The 15,363-nt window shown below is 40.3% G+C and overlaps 1 protein-coding gene across 1 annotated transcript in view; it reads left to right on the plus strand.

Annotated features, from left to right (window-relative positions):
- Window positions 1–3,333: 3,333 nt before the first annotated feature.
- Window positions 3,334–15,363, plus strand: part of PHTF1 (putative homeodomain transcription factor 1) — a 49,747-nt gene continuing 37,717 nt past the window's right edge. The window contains exons 1-3 of the mRNA XM_054564729.1: window positions 3,334–3,727; window positions 4,046–4,120; window positions 4,635–4,691. Of these exons, the coding sequence (XP_054420704.1) occupies window positions 4,076–4,120; window positions 4,635–4,691 (102 nt within the window). The 5' untranslated portion in view covers window positions 3,334–3,727; window positions 4,046–4,075. The remainder of the gene's footprint in view (window positions 3,728–4,045; window positions 4,121–4,634; window positions 4,692–15,363) is intronic.

Genomic DNA, 15,363 nt, shown 5'->3' on the forward strand with positions numbered 1-15,363 from the left:
GACTTTTCCCCTCCAAAGTTTTAACTCTTTTAAAAAGGAATTTCTAGGCTATTATTGATTATTTGTTTATTAATTTGCTTATTCAGCACTTACAATTTGTTTCACTGGTACTTCAATATTTTTAAAGACTTTTGAAAGGTGCCCTTTCCCCTTAGAGACAGTTGGAATATCAGATGACTAATATTACAAGCTCTTGTAATAAGAAAAACGAGCTTACTAAATAAAGTTCTTTACTAAACCTTAGGAAAAGATGTTTCGCATTATCTTTCTTTCATCAATCTTAATAGGCATAAAGTTCATAATGACTGGGGCAACTTTTGCTTACTGCCTTTCCCTCTATAAATATTGTCTAGAATGAAAGCTAATTTAGGAACAAAACTCCAAAATTCAAGAAAACCTTTAATGCATACATTCTTGATCATTAATATTAGTCCATAATATTTTCATCGGTATTTGCCATTAAAAATTTGTGTTTAAATCTTCAGGATAATTGAGTTTGTGTCTTTCTAATAAATCTGTTTGTCATTGCTAAAGCTTTTTAAAAAAGAAGTTTTGACTAGTACATGCCAGAAGTTCATATTTCTGCTAAGTTTTATTTTTTTAAAAAACAGGTTGTAGCTGTATTTATTGGTCATGCAGTAAGTAGAAGGAATGTACAAGAGGTGTTTTGCTTTAGCATATAAGGGACCTATCCTCATGCTGAAAGTTTGTTGCTTTAAAAGCAAGTATCTCTCCATAAATATTATGGCCTTCCATTTTCTTCATACATTTTTTAGGATCCACTTGTGCATGTAGTTGAGACCACTGTCTCTTAATATAGCACTTTTCAATTCTCTCTAAAGAAATACTTATGTACTACTTCTTTCACATGTTGTAAATTTTCATGTAATAGTGTTTTTTTGTGACTAAACTCCATTTTGATTGGCAGCTAAGACTTTTTTTCCTGTGGCTTTAATTTATCTAAGAGGTCTTTGCATATAGATGAAATGTATAATTTGCCTGGCGGACTATTTGCGTTGTGTGGCCTTAGTTTGTTTATTGACATTAACAAGTGTTTTAAAAAGGTTTTTAATGAATAGTCTTAAATCTAAATTTGTGTGAATAATCTTTTAGCACAGTGCTTTTTTTGTAGCTGTCTTAAGTGTGTTAAATTGTTAAGCTATTTCTTTGTAAAATAGGACAATGGAATGCATAGAGGTTTTTTTTTTTTTTCCTGTAAAGTATTTTTTTAATAAACAAAGTCTGATTTGTCCTTTACTGATGTTTTGTGATAAAGTGACTAGCACATGTGAATTCTAACCTACCTGGAACCTGTTTTTAAACCATTTAATCCCCCCACCCCAACCTATGTCCCCTATTATTTTCTAGTATTTTACAAAAGGTCATAGGTATCTGGGGGAAATCCCATCCATATTGAGATACAGCTAGTTTGGGGGAAGAAGAAAAGCCACACTTGGCATTTGAGGCAGTTACATTTCCCGCTGCTTAAATTGGTTTATACCTAATTTTGAGGACAACCTTACATTTTTATTCTGCTGATGTGATATTTCTGAAAGTGCACGCATGCAGTGTTAATCAAGGTGGTGCATAGAGATGTAATTGATGTTTTAAGTGACAATGCAGTGGATTTCTTTCCCCCGTTCGTTTTTATTTGTGTGAACTTCTTAATTGAGGGACCTGTCCTTGGCACTGTTAGCCCTTGGTTCTCACTAGTAAAGGAAAAGACAGGGAACTACCTTTTTTTTGAATAACTGTGGTGGGCCAGCCACTTAATATGGGGTATTTGAATCCTCAGCCTTTAAGAAGGAAAGTAACAAGACGATCTTTGTAATAGGTGAGAAAACGGGCTTGTTGGGTTGACAAATTGTCGGACCGTTAGTGGGAGCAGGCATCTAAAGGCAGTTCAGGTTCAAAGCCCATGCTTTGTTCAGCGACAGCCTCAGGAAGCACTAAGTGTAAAGGGCTCCTAAAGGAGGGTTTGCTGCACACTGTTCTCCCCTCCTGTGATCTACCTGACTCTCTTCTTCCATGACTCCACAGAGAGCCTTTTTCCAGGGCTAAGCAATGAAGTAAAATGTTTCTGCTATTAATGTAACTTAAAGCAAATATTTAGAAATGCAAAAAAAGACTTATTTGTCATTTATCCAGTTGTTTTTGTTTTTTAAAGTTGGCCATTTGTCTTCAACGGAATTGGAATGTTTAGCCTAGAAGGGCAAAGCTGTCAAGAAGCAAAAGCAGAGAGGGAAACCACTGCCAATTTGCAATATAAAAATAAGCCTGGGTGAAGTCATTTTAAATTCTTTCTGTGGGAGTCACATTTATCTTCTCGCCAGAATTTCGTCATCAATAAGATGGGGTAACTTCCACCTTATGGTCGATTTAATGGATGATTGGAAATGTCTGTAAAACATCCAGAACCATACTTAGGCTTTCTGAAGTGGTAGCTAGTGTAACCATCATACTTATGATTAGCTTTACCTGAGCCAAATGACACATGCAGGCAAGCAGGGACCCTGCTGCAGTTGAGGTGAGGTGGCTGTGAGGGGGTCAGTGGTTCATTAATGACAACCAACCAACCACTGTGTAGAGGAGGAAAGCGGTTTAGAACCTTAACACATCCTGATCTTCACTGGGGGGAGCAGCTGTCCCTTTCTCCCGATTTCCGTCAGCCTGGTTGAATTCTTAACCTGGAAATAGCTCTTCCCGCCGCCACCTCCCCCTACTCTAATTTGGGAAAGTGCCCTGCAGCTGCACAAGCCTCGCCCCCTCCTCATCCCTGGTCCCTGGACACCCAGAATCCTGAGAGCGGGAGAGGCAGGGCATAGGAAGCCGCAGCCTGCCCAGGCCCTTGGCCTCAGCGCAGTGTAAATTGATAGCATTCGTTCATTCCTCAAAGATTGAGAACATGTGCGCCAGCCTCGTGCCAGGCATGGAGCTCACGAGCCCATTGGGGAGACAGATAAAAACAACGAAGCACAAAGAAAGGAGCGGGAACTAGCCCTTAGACTATCAAGATCAGCTTCCTTTAGATCGAGAGCTGGAAGAGGCACTTGGGTGGAAGCGGCTTGTGGGGTCGTCCGGGGCGGCTGCGCGGGCCGAGAGAGCCAGCGGCTCCCCGGCCCCTGCATCCGGGAGCCTGGCCCGAGGCTCGCGCAGGCAGGCTCGCGCCGGGGCGGAGCCACCTCCGCGGTAAAACCCGGAAAGCGGAAGCCGCGGCCGGCTGCACGGGGTCCGCGGAGCCGCGGTTGCCTGCTCGCGCCGCTGAGTCACGGCCTGGCCCGCGAGGACGCGCGTCCGTTGCCCCGAGGCAGCCGCCTTCCGGGCCGGGGGGCCTTGGCCGCTGTCCGTTCCGGCCGCGCACACCGCCTCTGGCTGTTGCCGTAGCCACTGGTGGCCTAGCGAAGCCCCCTGCCCCTTCGCCTTTTATCCCCCTACTTTCCCAGTTTATTCTTTGCTTATTGTAGGGTCACTCCGTTGGCCCCGTTGGTCGGGCTTGGAGGACACCGGGTCCGTGGCCACAGGCTGTCCTCCGGGCGCCCGGCGGAAGGCTGCGTCCTCGGCTGCCGCGGCCGCCGTGGTCTCCATGGTAACGGCCCCGCCAGCCTCTCCGCCGCTTGAGGAAGATGCCGCCCGCCGGGCCTGCCGCCTCGCCCCACGCCTCACGGCCGGGCTGGGGCCACTGAGGGGGAAGGTCCCGGCCGCCGCACTGCCGGGCAGCGGGCCCCAGGTGAGAGCCGAGCGCCAGGAGGGCGGGGGTGGGGACAGGTGGGCAGATCGGTGACGGCGACCTGTCCTTCCCTCCCCCGGGTCCACGGACACACTCGCGTGAAACATCGCGGAGACGCTGCTGCGGTCGCCACTGCGCGGGAGGCTTTTGGCTCGCTTTTGTTTCTATTTTGTTTTATTTTATGTCTTCCTGGCAAACAGCCGGAGAATCAGACAGCGGCTCACGGAGAGGCCGAGAAAAGCGGTTTTGGAGCTCTACCCAGACCGGGATGAGTCCCTTTCCGCAGGGGGACTCACTCCGGTTTTCCTTCATTTACAGTGAAATCCCATTCCCTGGCTGGAGACACACATGGCCTCAAATGAGAGAGATGCTATATCGTGGTACCAAAAGAAGGTAACGTCAGTGTTTTTTATTGATAAAGCACACTTCCCGCCAGAGCTCCCACAAAGAATTTCACATTAGTTTCCCCCAGGTACTCTTCCATGATTTCAAGCAACAAATAGAGAAAAACCGATGGACAAGGCTGTTAAGTCTCTTAAACCCAGTTCCAGGTCCCCGAATAAGATTTCCAAGTCACCTTCCTTCTTCAGGCTACAACCACAATGCCCCAGGAAGGCTTTGCAACTTTGCTTCTCATCAAACTGCTGTTTTTTTAGACATGAAACTTTTATCTGCGCGCTCAGAGTGGTACTGTCAACGATCTTACTGAGCTGCCTGTCCCTTACCTATTAAGTGGTCTCTAGTTTTCCTGAAGAAGTGGGAACATTTTCTAGATATGACACAGAAGTCTGAACAGCACAAACATTTTCCAGATATATTGATATTTAATAGTTACGACTTTGGCAACGTTTGATTTTAATAAAAGGATTTCTTTTGCATTATTTAAATAGCCTCCTCCCTATTTCAGATTGGAGCATATGATCAGCAGATATGGGAAAAATCAATCGAACAGACTCAGATTAAGGTAAATTGAGTTCTTGGATTCTAGCGTTGTCTTACTGTGTTAATGGGAAGACTGGATTGTACCTTTGAAAAATCTGCACTTATCTACCATCTATGGCATTCTTTATTCTTTGACATTTATAAGGCAAGCAACACTGCAGGCAGAATGGGAAATGACAGTTGACTTTTGGCCTCAGTGTGGGGAATAGAAAGGAGGGGTTGGTCTATGATGAATGAGAAAGGAAATGTCCCGTATTAAATGGAGCTATGGGTTCTTAACTCTGCCCACTTTAGTTTGTACCAGTGTAGGCCCGCTATTGACAGAGCTGCTGAGTTTTCAAGAGAACCCGGGAATGTGCATTTTTATATGAAATATCTGTATAGTTTTAGAGCTAGTCCTCCTCCCCTTTTGCCCCCTCCTCTCCTCTCCCACCCTCTTCCCTGCTCCGTGCCCCCATTGCTCTTTCCCTTCCTCTTTCTCTCCCTCTTCCCCTGCAAGCCAAATAAAATCCATCTGTGACCTGAATCACCTTTTCAGTTACTGGTTTAGAGTAAACTTTTTCCTACAGTGCTGTTAGACCCCAGCAAATTCTTGGGGTTCTTTCATGCTCACTAAGCAACCAAAACTGATGTATGATTCAGAGTGCTTGTTCACTAATTTGTAATGGGGGAGGGCGAGGTTAGATATTCTAACATTCCGACGTCGGGGTTGTGGGGTCAACACGGATGTGGAGGGTGAGGGTGGTACAAATTAGTCACAGAAAGGTTGCTTTGTAGCCCAGTGTTTATAGGCCAGGCAACTCGAAAGTTGTTTGAACTACATGGTGCTTGGCTAATGTCACAATTTTGTATAGTCCTTGATTTTTTTTCATATTAATGGGAGATGGGGTTAGGATGAATAAATCCCCCTATTTTATTTTGTCGCTATTAAATCCTCTCCTGTAATTCTTTTGTGAGCAGCTAAAGGTACCGATAGTATGGATGGTGTAATGGAAAGAGCACAGAACCGGGAGTTAGATCTCCCGTCTCGATCGCCAGCCGCATCTTGAACATGTGTTATGCTTCATCTGGGTTTGGCTTCTTTATCCTTCAGAGGATTTTACTTACTACCATAGAATTTCCTTACTTATCTCCTTTTTCTCCCCAATTTAAGCACTTCGTCAACTTCTACTTCCAAGCCATTTTATACATACCTCCTTTTTAGTACACTGATCAAAGTTATTTGTTAACCTGTGCATCTTCATAGGCCTCAAGGGCAGGAATTGTACTTGTATCTCATTCTTAGAACATCTTGATCCACAATAGGAACTCAGCGTCAGTTGCTGTATTTAATTGAACCCCATCTATTATGTATATTTTTATTCATTGTTCTCTCATAAGGTAATCTACCTAAGAACTCCTTGATGTATACTTTTAAATTTAGTAGCGGTGGAAAGAATAAAATGAAAGACAACTCTAAACATACCCGCATGTCCTAGCTAAGGATGCACTCAACAAGACAGACATGGTTCTTGCTTTCATGAATTCTACAGTCTAACCGTGGTGGGAGAAAAGCCAAGATATCTTTTTAAATGTTTAAGTCTTAGACAGAAATTGACCAAAATATAGGATACAAAGAGTATTTAATGCAGTTTAAAAATAGGTTGCAATAATATAAATATTTTGAAAACAAAAATAAGAAAAAAATTAAACAATATTAACATCAGGTCACTGTACAATAAAATTAGAAATCACATAATATAATTCAAAACTGTAAAAGATGTAAATTTAAAGAATCTTAAAAATCTTAATGTGGGTTATGAAAAGTGGTATGAACTCCTCCACAAACATTTATTGAGCTACTATGTTTAAGATGTGCTGCTAGGTGCTGAGCACAAAAGAAAAAGTATTTATAAACAGAAGTACAGTACTTGTTTAAGGGAAGAGCAAGAAGCCCAATCTGATTTGAGTATCAGGTAGGTAGATGAGATGATAGGCCATAAATCAGTTTGGAGCTGACTTGATTGTTTTACTGAGTACTTTAGTTATTATTCCATAGAAAATGGAAAAATTTTTATGGCTTTTGAGAGAGGGGCTACATCCTATCTATTTTTGAAGGATACAAATAATATAAGCATTTTAACAAAATCTATGGGATTTTTCCAAAGTAACACTTGATGAAATGTTACCACTCTAAATGGCTGTAGTAACAAAAAATGTCTAGATTGAGAAGAAAGAGTACAGGAATTTAAGTTCATATATGAAGAATCGTAAGTCAAAGTGAAGAAGAAGAAATGTCAAAAGTAGAACTGAAATAGTTCTTCCATATTCTTCATTTGACAGTATTTGTTGAGTCCCTCACTACTGTATGTCAGGCAGTAGGCTGGGCGCTTTGTCTAAATACTAACGAGCAGAAACACTCAGCATTTTTCTTTTCATGAAGCTTACAGCGAACTGGGAGAGAAACGGTAATAAAAATAATCCTAATGAATAAAAATTACTTTGTGAATGAAAATGTTCCAAAACTTGAATGTATTGATGGTTGTACAACTCTATAAACTTACGAGAAATCTACCTAATTAATTACTAGAACTACACCTAAGATCAGTATTTTATAGTATGCTAATTATACTTAAACATAGCTAGTTTCTTTAATCAGCAATAGAAAAAAAATAGGAGAAATCAGAATGTAGTACACAAAAAATTCATACATATTCCCAATGAAAATTGTCTTCTAAAATTTCTTAATTGAGAGATTATATTAAGTCTAAGGTCTAACATTATTATCAGTAATGAAACAGTCCCCCCCAAGAAAAAAACAAAACAAAACAAGAATGGCTCCTCCTATGACTATTTAACATGCTGTTTGAGATATATTTGATAGGGCAAGCAAAACAGTCTAGTTATCCTTTATTTTTAAATTTTTTTTATTTTTTCTTTAACTTTTCTCTAATATCAGAATAACAAAACTTAGTGTTTGAAAATCACAATTTTATCTAAAAAATTTAAAAAGACAAATCATAAGCAACAAAGGCAACTTCAGCTGTATCTGTAATGTTTTATTAAGCTGGATGGTGGGTACAAGACAGATGAGGCGCCTCATCCAAGGTGACAGTTTGAACGTACGTGTTACTCTCCATCTGATCTATTCTGAAACCCCTCTGAGTTACAGTAAATAAGAAGGTATCAGCCCCCAAGGATTAAAAGAATGGAAGAGAAGTGTACAGTAAATGAGAGCTATTAACACAATTTGAAAAGTTGGAGAGTGAAGAAAGTGAAAATGTCAAGTATCTATAGTAGGGAATGGCAATAAAGAACAAATGAACTTGTTAAAAACCCTTGCACTTAATTTCTGAAAGATTCAGGAATTAGATGTATCAGGTAGGCATATCTGCAGGAATGAGATAGAACCGCAAATATGAAGATAGGTTTGTTTGAGCGGACGTATGAGGGGCAAGAGGCCTATCCCCAGATCTTGCTTATTTCACGTGGCCACATAGGGACCCTTATCTTCCTCTGGCAGAAGATTGGGTTGAAGCGTGTTCTCTGGGGAGGCAAAACCAGAGAAGTTCTGGATTCCGGAAGACTAATCACAAGTGAGAGAGGGGTGAAATGCTGTGTTAATGATGGAGGTTAAGTACACCTCTGGTGGCCAGCTTTATAATCCCAGATAGAAGGCTGGAATTTCTTTTTGTAGAAACTGACTAAAGAGAAAAGACCTCGGGATACCTGAGGTGAAATGGCTGGCCACCTTTCTACACTGAGGCCCACTGTTCAGCAAGCTCCTCCCATTGCACAGAGAACTTGGATTCAGCATGGTAGTGCCTCCCTCATAAGTGTAAATGGGTAATTGAAGAACATCCGATATTTAAGACCTAAAGAAAAAAAGGAAAGAGATAAAACAAGTGATGTAGGAATCCTAAGGACATTATTTTTAAATATATAATTACTATATTTAAAGACTTGGACACTCTTTTTGAGGGGAGAGGGTTATCATGGTAATGTTAACCTTATAAAATGAGTTATGAATTATTCCCTGTTATTTGATTTTTTTTTTTTTTTTTTTTGAGGAGTTTGAGAAAGATAGGTATTAAATCTCTCAGTGTTTGGTAGAATTCATCACTGAAGCCATCTGGCCCTGACTTTTGTTTTATGGATGTTTTTTGATGACTGTTTCAATTTACTTACTTTTGATCCATCTAGTTAGGTTTTTCAGTTCTTTATGGAAGATCATCCATGAAGATCTGAAGGTTACATTTTTCTAAGAATTTGTGAAATTTTTATAGGTTATCAAATTTGGTAGTGTATAGCTTTTCGTAGTATTCTTGAATAATCCTTTGTACTTCTGTGGTGTTTGTTGTAACTTCTCTATCATTTCTGGTTTTGAGTGTTTTTGTTCCCCTTAGTGAGCCAGAGATTTGTCAATTATATCTCTTTTTGAAGAACCAGCTTATTGTTGCATTAATTTTTTTCTATTGTCTTTTTGTTCTGTTTCATTTGATTCTGTTCTAATTTTTATTTTCTTCTGCTGACTTTGGGCTTCATTCGTTCTTACATTAGTTCTTTAAGGTGAAATGTTAGATTTTTTTTTTATTTGAAATTTTTCCTGTTTTTTTTTTAAGATTTTATTTTTTTAAAGATTTATTTATTATTTATTTTAGACAGAGGGAGAGAAACATCAATGTATGGTTGCTTTTCACGCACCCTCTACTGGGGGCCTGACCTGGCCTGCAACCCAGGCATGTGCCCGAGACTGGGAATCGAACCAGCAACCCTTTGGTTTGCAGGCCAGCACTCAGTCCACTGAGCCACACCAGCCAGGGTTGAAATTTTTCTTGTTTCTTGAGGTAGGACTGTAATGCTATGAAATTCCCTGTTAGGACTGCTTTTGCTGCATCCTCCAAATTTTGTTATATCTTATTGTCATTCTTTTTTTCCTTTTTTTGGTCTCTGTGTATCTTTTATTCTTTGACCCAATAATTGTTCAGTAGCATGTTGTTTACTCTCCACATTATTCGTGGCTTTTCTGGCTTTCTTCTTGTACTTACTTTCCAGTTCATACCATTTTGGTTAGAAAAATCTGCATGCCATGATTTCAGTTTTCTTAAATTTGTCAAGACTAGTTTTGTGCCCCAACATATGGTCTGTTCTTGACAATGTTCCATGTCCACTTGAGAAGAATGTATATTCTGTCATTTTGGATACAAAGCTCTGTAAATATCAATGATGTCTATTTGGTCTAATACTCCATTAAAGACCATTATTTCCTTATTGGCTTTCTGTTTGGATGATCTATCCATTGCTGTCAATAGAGTTTTTAGGCCCCCAACTATAATTGTGTTTTTGACCGTTTCTCCCTTTATTTCTGTTAGTAATTGCTTTATATATTTTGGTGCTTCCAGATTCGGTACATAGTTATTGAAGTCTTATGTCTTCTTGTTGTATTGTCCCCTTTATCATTATAAAATGTTTATTTTTCTCTTGCTACCTTTTTATCTTGAAATCTATTTTGTCTGAAATAAGTACAGTCATGCCTGTTTTTTCCTCTGGGTGCCATTTGCTAGGGGTATCATCTTCTGCCCCTTCACTTTGCATCTTTGTTTGTCTCTGTAGCTGAAATGGCTCTCCTGAAGGCCACATAGAGTTGGGTCTTGTTTTTTAATCCATCCTGCCACTCTGTGTCTTTTAATTGGTGAATCAGTATGTTTACATTTAGGGTTATTATTACTACGTAAGGACTTCCTATAGCCGTTTTATCTTTTGGTTTTTGCTTGCTCTGTGTCTCCCTTGTGTTTCTGCCTGCTATTTTAGTTTGGTGGTAATCTATTATTTTTGCCTTCGTTTCCTCTTTTTTAAATTTTTAATGTTGTGTTTCAGTTCTAGATTTTTGTTTTGAAGTTACAATTATGTTAATGCAAAAAGTAGTTTCACATGTATAATAGCCTTTTCTTTCTGATCGCCTCTTACCTCCATTCACTTGTGCAAGTTCAGTCCCTGTCCCCCTTCCCCCCTTTATGTTTTGTCATTGCAAATTCTTTTTAATGCAGTGTGTTCATTCCCACATTACAGTAGCTATCATCCTCTTTTTTTTTTAAAAAAAAAAATGCGTTTAGCCCTTTTAACCTTTGTTATATTTAAGGGTTTAATACCCTTTTCTGAAATATAATTGGAATTTTCTGCTTCTGTATGTCTTTTGTCGTCGCACTCACAGTTTTGGGTCCCTTTGCCTTTCTGCTTCAGGTGGATAAGCTCCTTTCAGCGTTTCTTACACTGCAGGTCTTATGGTGATAAGCCCCTCAGTTTCTGTTTCTCTGGAAAAGCCTTTATTTCTCCATCATGTCTAAGGGATAACTTTGCTGGGTATATTATTCTTGGCTGGCGATTTCTTTCTTAATATTTTGAATATTTGATTCCATTCTGTCCAAGCCTGTAGGATTTCTGCTGAAAAATCTGATGATGATCTAATGGGGTTTCCTTTATAAGTTACAGTTTTACCCCCCACTGGCTGCCTTAAGAATTCTTTCTTTGTCATTAACTTTTGACAGTTTTAATATAGTATCTTGGAGAAGGTCTTTTTGCACTGAGATAATTAGGTGTTCTATTAGCTTCTTGGGTTTGAGGATCCAGCTTTTTCTATACATATATATATATATGTATAGAAAAAATATATATCACAGTATCATAGGAACATGTAAAATTACAGCTTGAGTTAAGCAGGAAATACAGGGAAAGATCAAAACATGACAGAAATGGCAAGTCGGAATTCCATTGGGACTCTCGGTAGCAACTTCTAGCTCATATGAAAGCCAGAAGACAATGGAACCTTCAAAGTTCTGAGACAAAATGACTTTCAGCATGAAACTTTATGCCCAGCATAACTATTAACTAAGTGTAAAGGTACCACATGAAGATATATTAAGAACTTCCAAGTCTCAAAAAAATGTATGACCTATGACCCTGTCTCAGAAAGCATGGGAGGACATGTATTATGAGTGAGTAAACAAAACCAAAAAAAAAAAGAATCCATAATATCAGGAAAGAGGGTAGCCAACAGAGATGTAAAGGGAACTCTAGGACAATGAAGAAATGTCCCCGGATGACAGTTGATTTCAGGCCTGGAAAACAATTGGAATATAATGGAGCAGGAGGACGGACACTGGGAGATAGGCCTCCAAGGGGACATTGGGAGCAAATTAGTAATTTTATCCATATATTTTTAGGCTATATGGATAAAATTAAGAGAATGAAAAAAAAAATAAGGCAGTTACAATTCTAGGACAAATAACATTTTTAAGAAAGGAAATATAATCATTGTTTACTACTTGACTTAGCTGGGAACAATACTTATGTAATCTTAACATTCAAAACATCAAACATTAACTAAAATTGTGGTTGAACTATAAAGGGGAAAACTACAGCTCAAGGGGGAGCATGTGTGTATGTTTGATGTGTTAATAATAATCATTAATATTTAGCAGGTAGTATGTGCCTTGCATGATTCTCTGTTGTATCCCTTGCATTATGACACACATACTCTGTTAATTGATCCTATGATCAGTCTATGTATTATCATTCCCATTTTATGGGTGAAAGAACCAAGGCACAGAAAGGCTAAAAAAGAAAGCTATTTCGTCATTCTCAACAGTAAGAAGTAAATGGATAGCTTCTAAAATTGAAGAAAGCCTGTGCCCATCTTAATTAGAAGTAAAAAATGAAGAAATAACTAAGAAGTAGGAATCCAGGGTAAGGACAGGTGAGGCTGGAAAGCGGATTTTCTTTCTTTCTTTCTTTTTTTTTTTTTAGCCTTGTAATGTAAGTATTATTTTAATAAAAATAAATGTTTCCACTTTAAAAAATGGAAAATATGTTAAATGCAATTACCTAGATAATAAGATAGATATATGTAATTGATTTAAAACAGATATAGTTAAAGAGGCATATGAATATATAGGTGTGTGGGTATACCAGTATCTTTTATTTATACCAGTATCAAAACAACAAAATCTCATCAACATTTAGGCATGAGCTTTGGAGTCAGATAGACTTAAATATTTATTATTTTTCCTAATCACTCACTCCTGTACCCATGAGAAGATTGTTTTGTCTCCATCTGTTGTCATGTGACTTGCAGTGACTTCCTGTAGGAGGAGAATTCTTCCCACAGACTTCAGTCTTGGTGAGTGGAATGTGTGCCTCTCCCCGCCGCCCCCCCTTTGCCCCCCCCCCCCCCACTTCCCACCTTGACCTGGTCCAGTTTCTTCTCTTGACTTTCCTATTCGGTGAGGAGCTAGGGTGAAAAAGTGAGAATTTTGAAGTTTTCTGTGGCTTCATCTTCACCAGTCCCATACTTTCAATTATTAAAACTCCTGGATTCTACTTCCTAATCTCTTTTGAATGTAAATATTTTTCCCAATTCATGCTTCTGATTACCTGGTCTGCTCAAATCCGCTGGAGCATCTCAGCCTCTGTGTTGCACATGTTCATTGTCTAAGTCAGCTTTCCTGGACCTGCAGCTGAGTTGAGTGGCCACCACCAGAGACAAGAAGCCCACAGGCCTGAAATACCACCTGGGCGTTTACAAATAAAGTGGGTCTGCTCCGATCTAGATTACTGGAGTAGCTTTTTCAACTTTGTTTTCTCTGCCTCTCGTTTCCCCTTACCCCTCCTCATTACCGGAGCTGGCTTGTTATCTTGTCTATGTTTGAACACATACCTTTTTGTTTTACTCATATTTAATACTGTTCTCTGACTTCCTGGTATCCTTCCAGTAAATTCACATTCTTTGTATGATTATAATCTTCACTTCCACTCTGCTCTTGGCCTCCTTTGAAATTTCTTTAGCTTTTGTCGTGCTAGCGCATTTCTTATGCTTTTCTTGATTCCTCTATTTGCCACACCCCATGTCCATCTTTGTAAATTCTTTCACAGCCTTCAGGTCTCAGGTAGATATTTTCCTTGGGAAACCTTTCTTTGACTTTTACACCCGAGGTAGGTGGCCTATGTTCTGTGCTTGCCTCGTAATTGTGATTTTATTGTTTCTCATGTGCCCTGAATCAGCGGTGTCTTCCTTTTTTGTGCTTGGCTGTAGGGTAGTTTCATTATTTTAATGGCAATAGAATGGAAAGTTCAGCACCCCAAGAGGTCGAGATGTGTGGCAGGGTTTCACTGGTCTTTTATTTCCTGTTACACAGAGTTCAGCAGTGCAGCAATACCTCCAGCGCTTTTGTCTCTTTGCCTAAAAGTAGGAACTACATTGGTCAAGAGTCGCACAGTTATGTTGAGGGTATTAACTTTAAAATAAAAGGCCAAAGAGATCCGTGACTGTTGTGGCTCAGTGGATTGGGCGTCGTCCTGAAAACCAAAAGGTCTCTGGTTCGTTTCCCGGTCAGGGCACAAGCCTGGGTTGCCGGCCAGGCCCCCAGCTGGGGGTGTGCGAGAGGCAACTGATGTTTCTCTCCTCTTTCTCCTTCCTTTCCCCTCTCTCTAAAAATAAATAAAATCTTAAAAAAGCCAGAGGGACAAAGCATTTATTTCAGATTAAAAAAAAAAAAGAATAGCTAGTTGGGAAGCACTGATTCAGGCAGAAACCCGAGTAGTGTTCTAAATAGGAGGCAAAGGGCAAGGGATATTCATGAGAAAGGGAAGGAGAACAATTCCATCAATAGAAGGAAGGCATTTCTATAGGTGCAGATCAGCCAGCATAGTGATGCTAATTCTAACCAGAGTTTTCAGTTTTCAGTCCCATAGTCTTAACATCTGTCTTGTTATCCTTGCACGCAGTTCTTGGGGAGCCTGTGTAGCCTAGGCCCAGCTCAGAGGTTGCTGCCAGTTGTAACACTGCAGAGGTCTGAGGAGTGCGGAGGCCAGGCAGTCCCTCTGGGATGGCAGTGCTGGCTCCATTTACATTGTTTTTTTTTAAAGGAGGGGCAAACAAGTGAGGGCTGAATACAGCCTCTAGCTGGGGCTCTCTAGAGATTGTGTGGGCCACCTCTCTGGCACCCGGTGCAGAGCTGTCCTGATTCTTGCCTACAGCCTTTTCCTGGGCTGCTGGCAGAGCCATTGGGCCAGTAAGGAAATGCGTGCTCAGCGCCGCAGCTGAACCTCCTTGAACCTTTCAGAGGAGAGGCCTTGTCCGACCTCAAACAGAGCCTCCCCCGACAGGGATGCACTGTGTACCAAATAGCAAGAAGCTGGGTTGTCTGGTGGCTTGAAGTGAGAATGATTAGGTTAGAATCTCTGCGCCTCGGTTTCCTCATCTTTAAAGGAAGGATAATAAAAAAGCGTGTGTCACAGGGCAGTTGTGAGGACTACATGAGTCAATATAAGTGTATATGAAGTACTTAGAATAGTTCCTGGCACTTGTTTCCGCTTATCATACATACTGTAGAATGTATAGGATGAAGCACAAGGATCTGAACAGAAAAGCATGGCATGTGTTTTATATTCTTCCTCAGCACAAATATATGCAAAAGTATAGAGTGACTTTCTCATCTCTCTCAAGATCAGTGGTCAGGCATTATTAATGACTTCAGTTCCCTTAGGAAGGAAAAAATGGTGAGGGAGGGTGGGGGGCGTTTTCCTGAGGACCTCCTGTGCATTTGGCTCTGTTGTCTGTCTTCCCTTCTGCACTGGGCGCTCTTCGAAGACAGAGCCACGCCAACTCACTGGCTGCTGGATTTCTAGCTCAGGTAGAGTATCTGGCACATAGGAGACGC

This window comes from Pteronotus mesoamericanus, unplaced genomic scaffold (genome assembly GCF_021234165.1).
Source record: "Pteronotus mesoamericanus isolate MK-2021 breed Mesoamerican mustached bat unplaced genomic scaffold, CSHL_Meso_final scaffold_99, whole genome shotgun sequence".
Classification (NCBI taxonomy): Eukaryota; Metazoa; Chordata; class Mammalia; order Chiroptera; family Mormoopidae; genus Pteronotus; species Pteronotus mesoamericanus.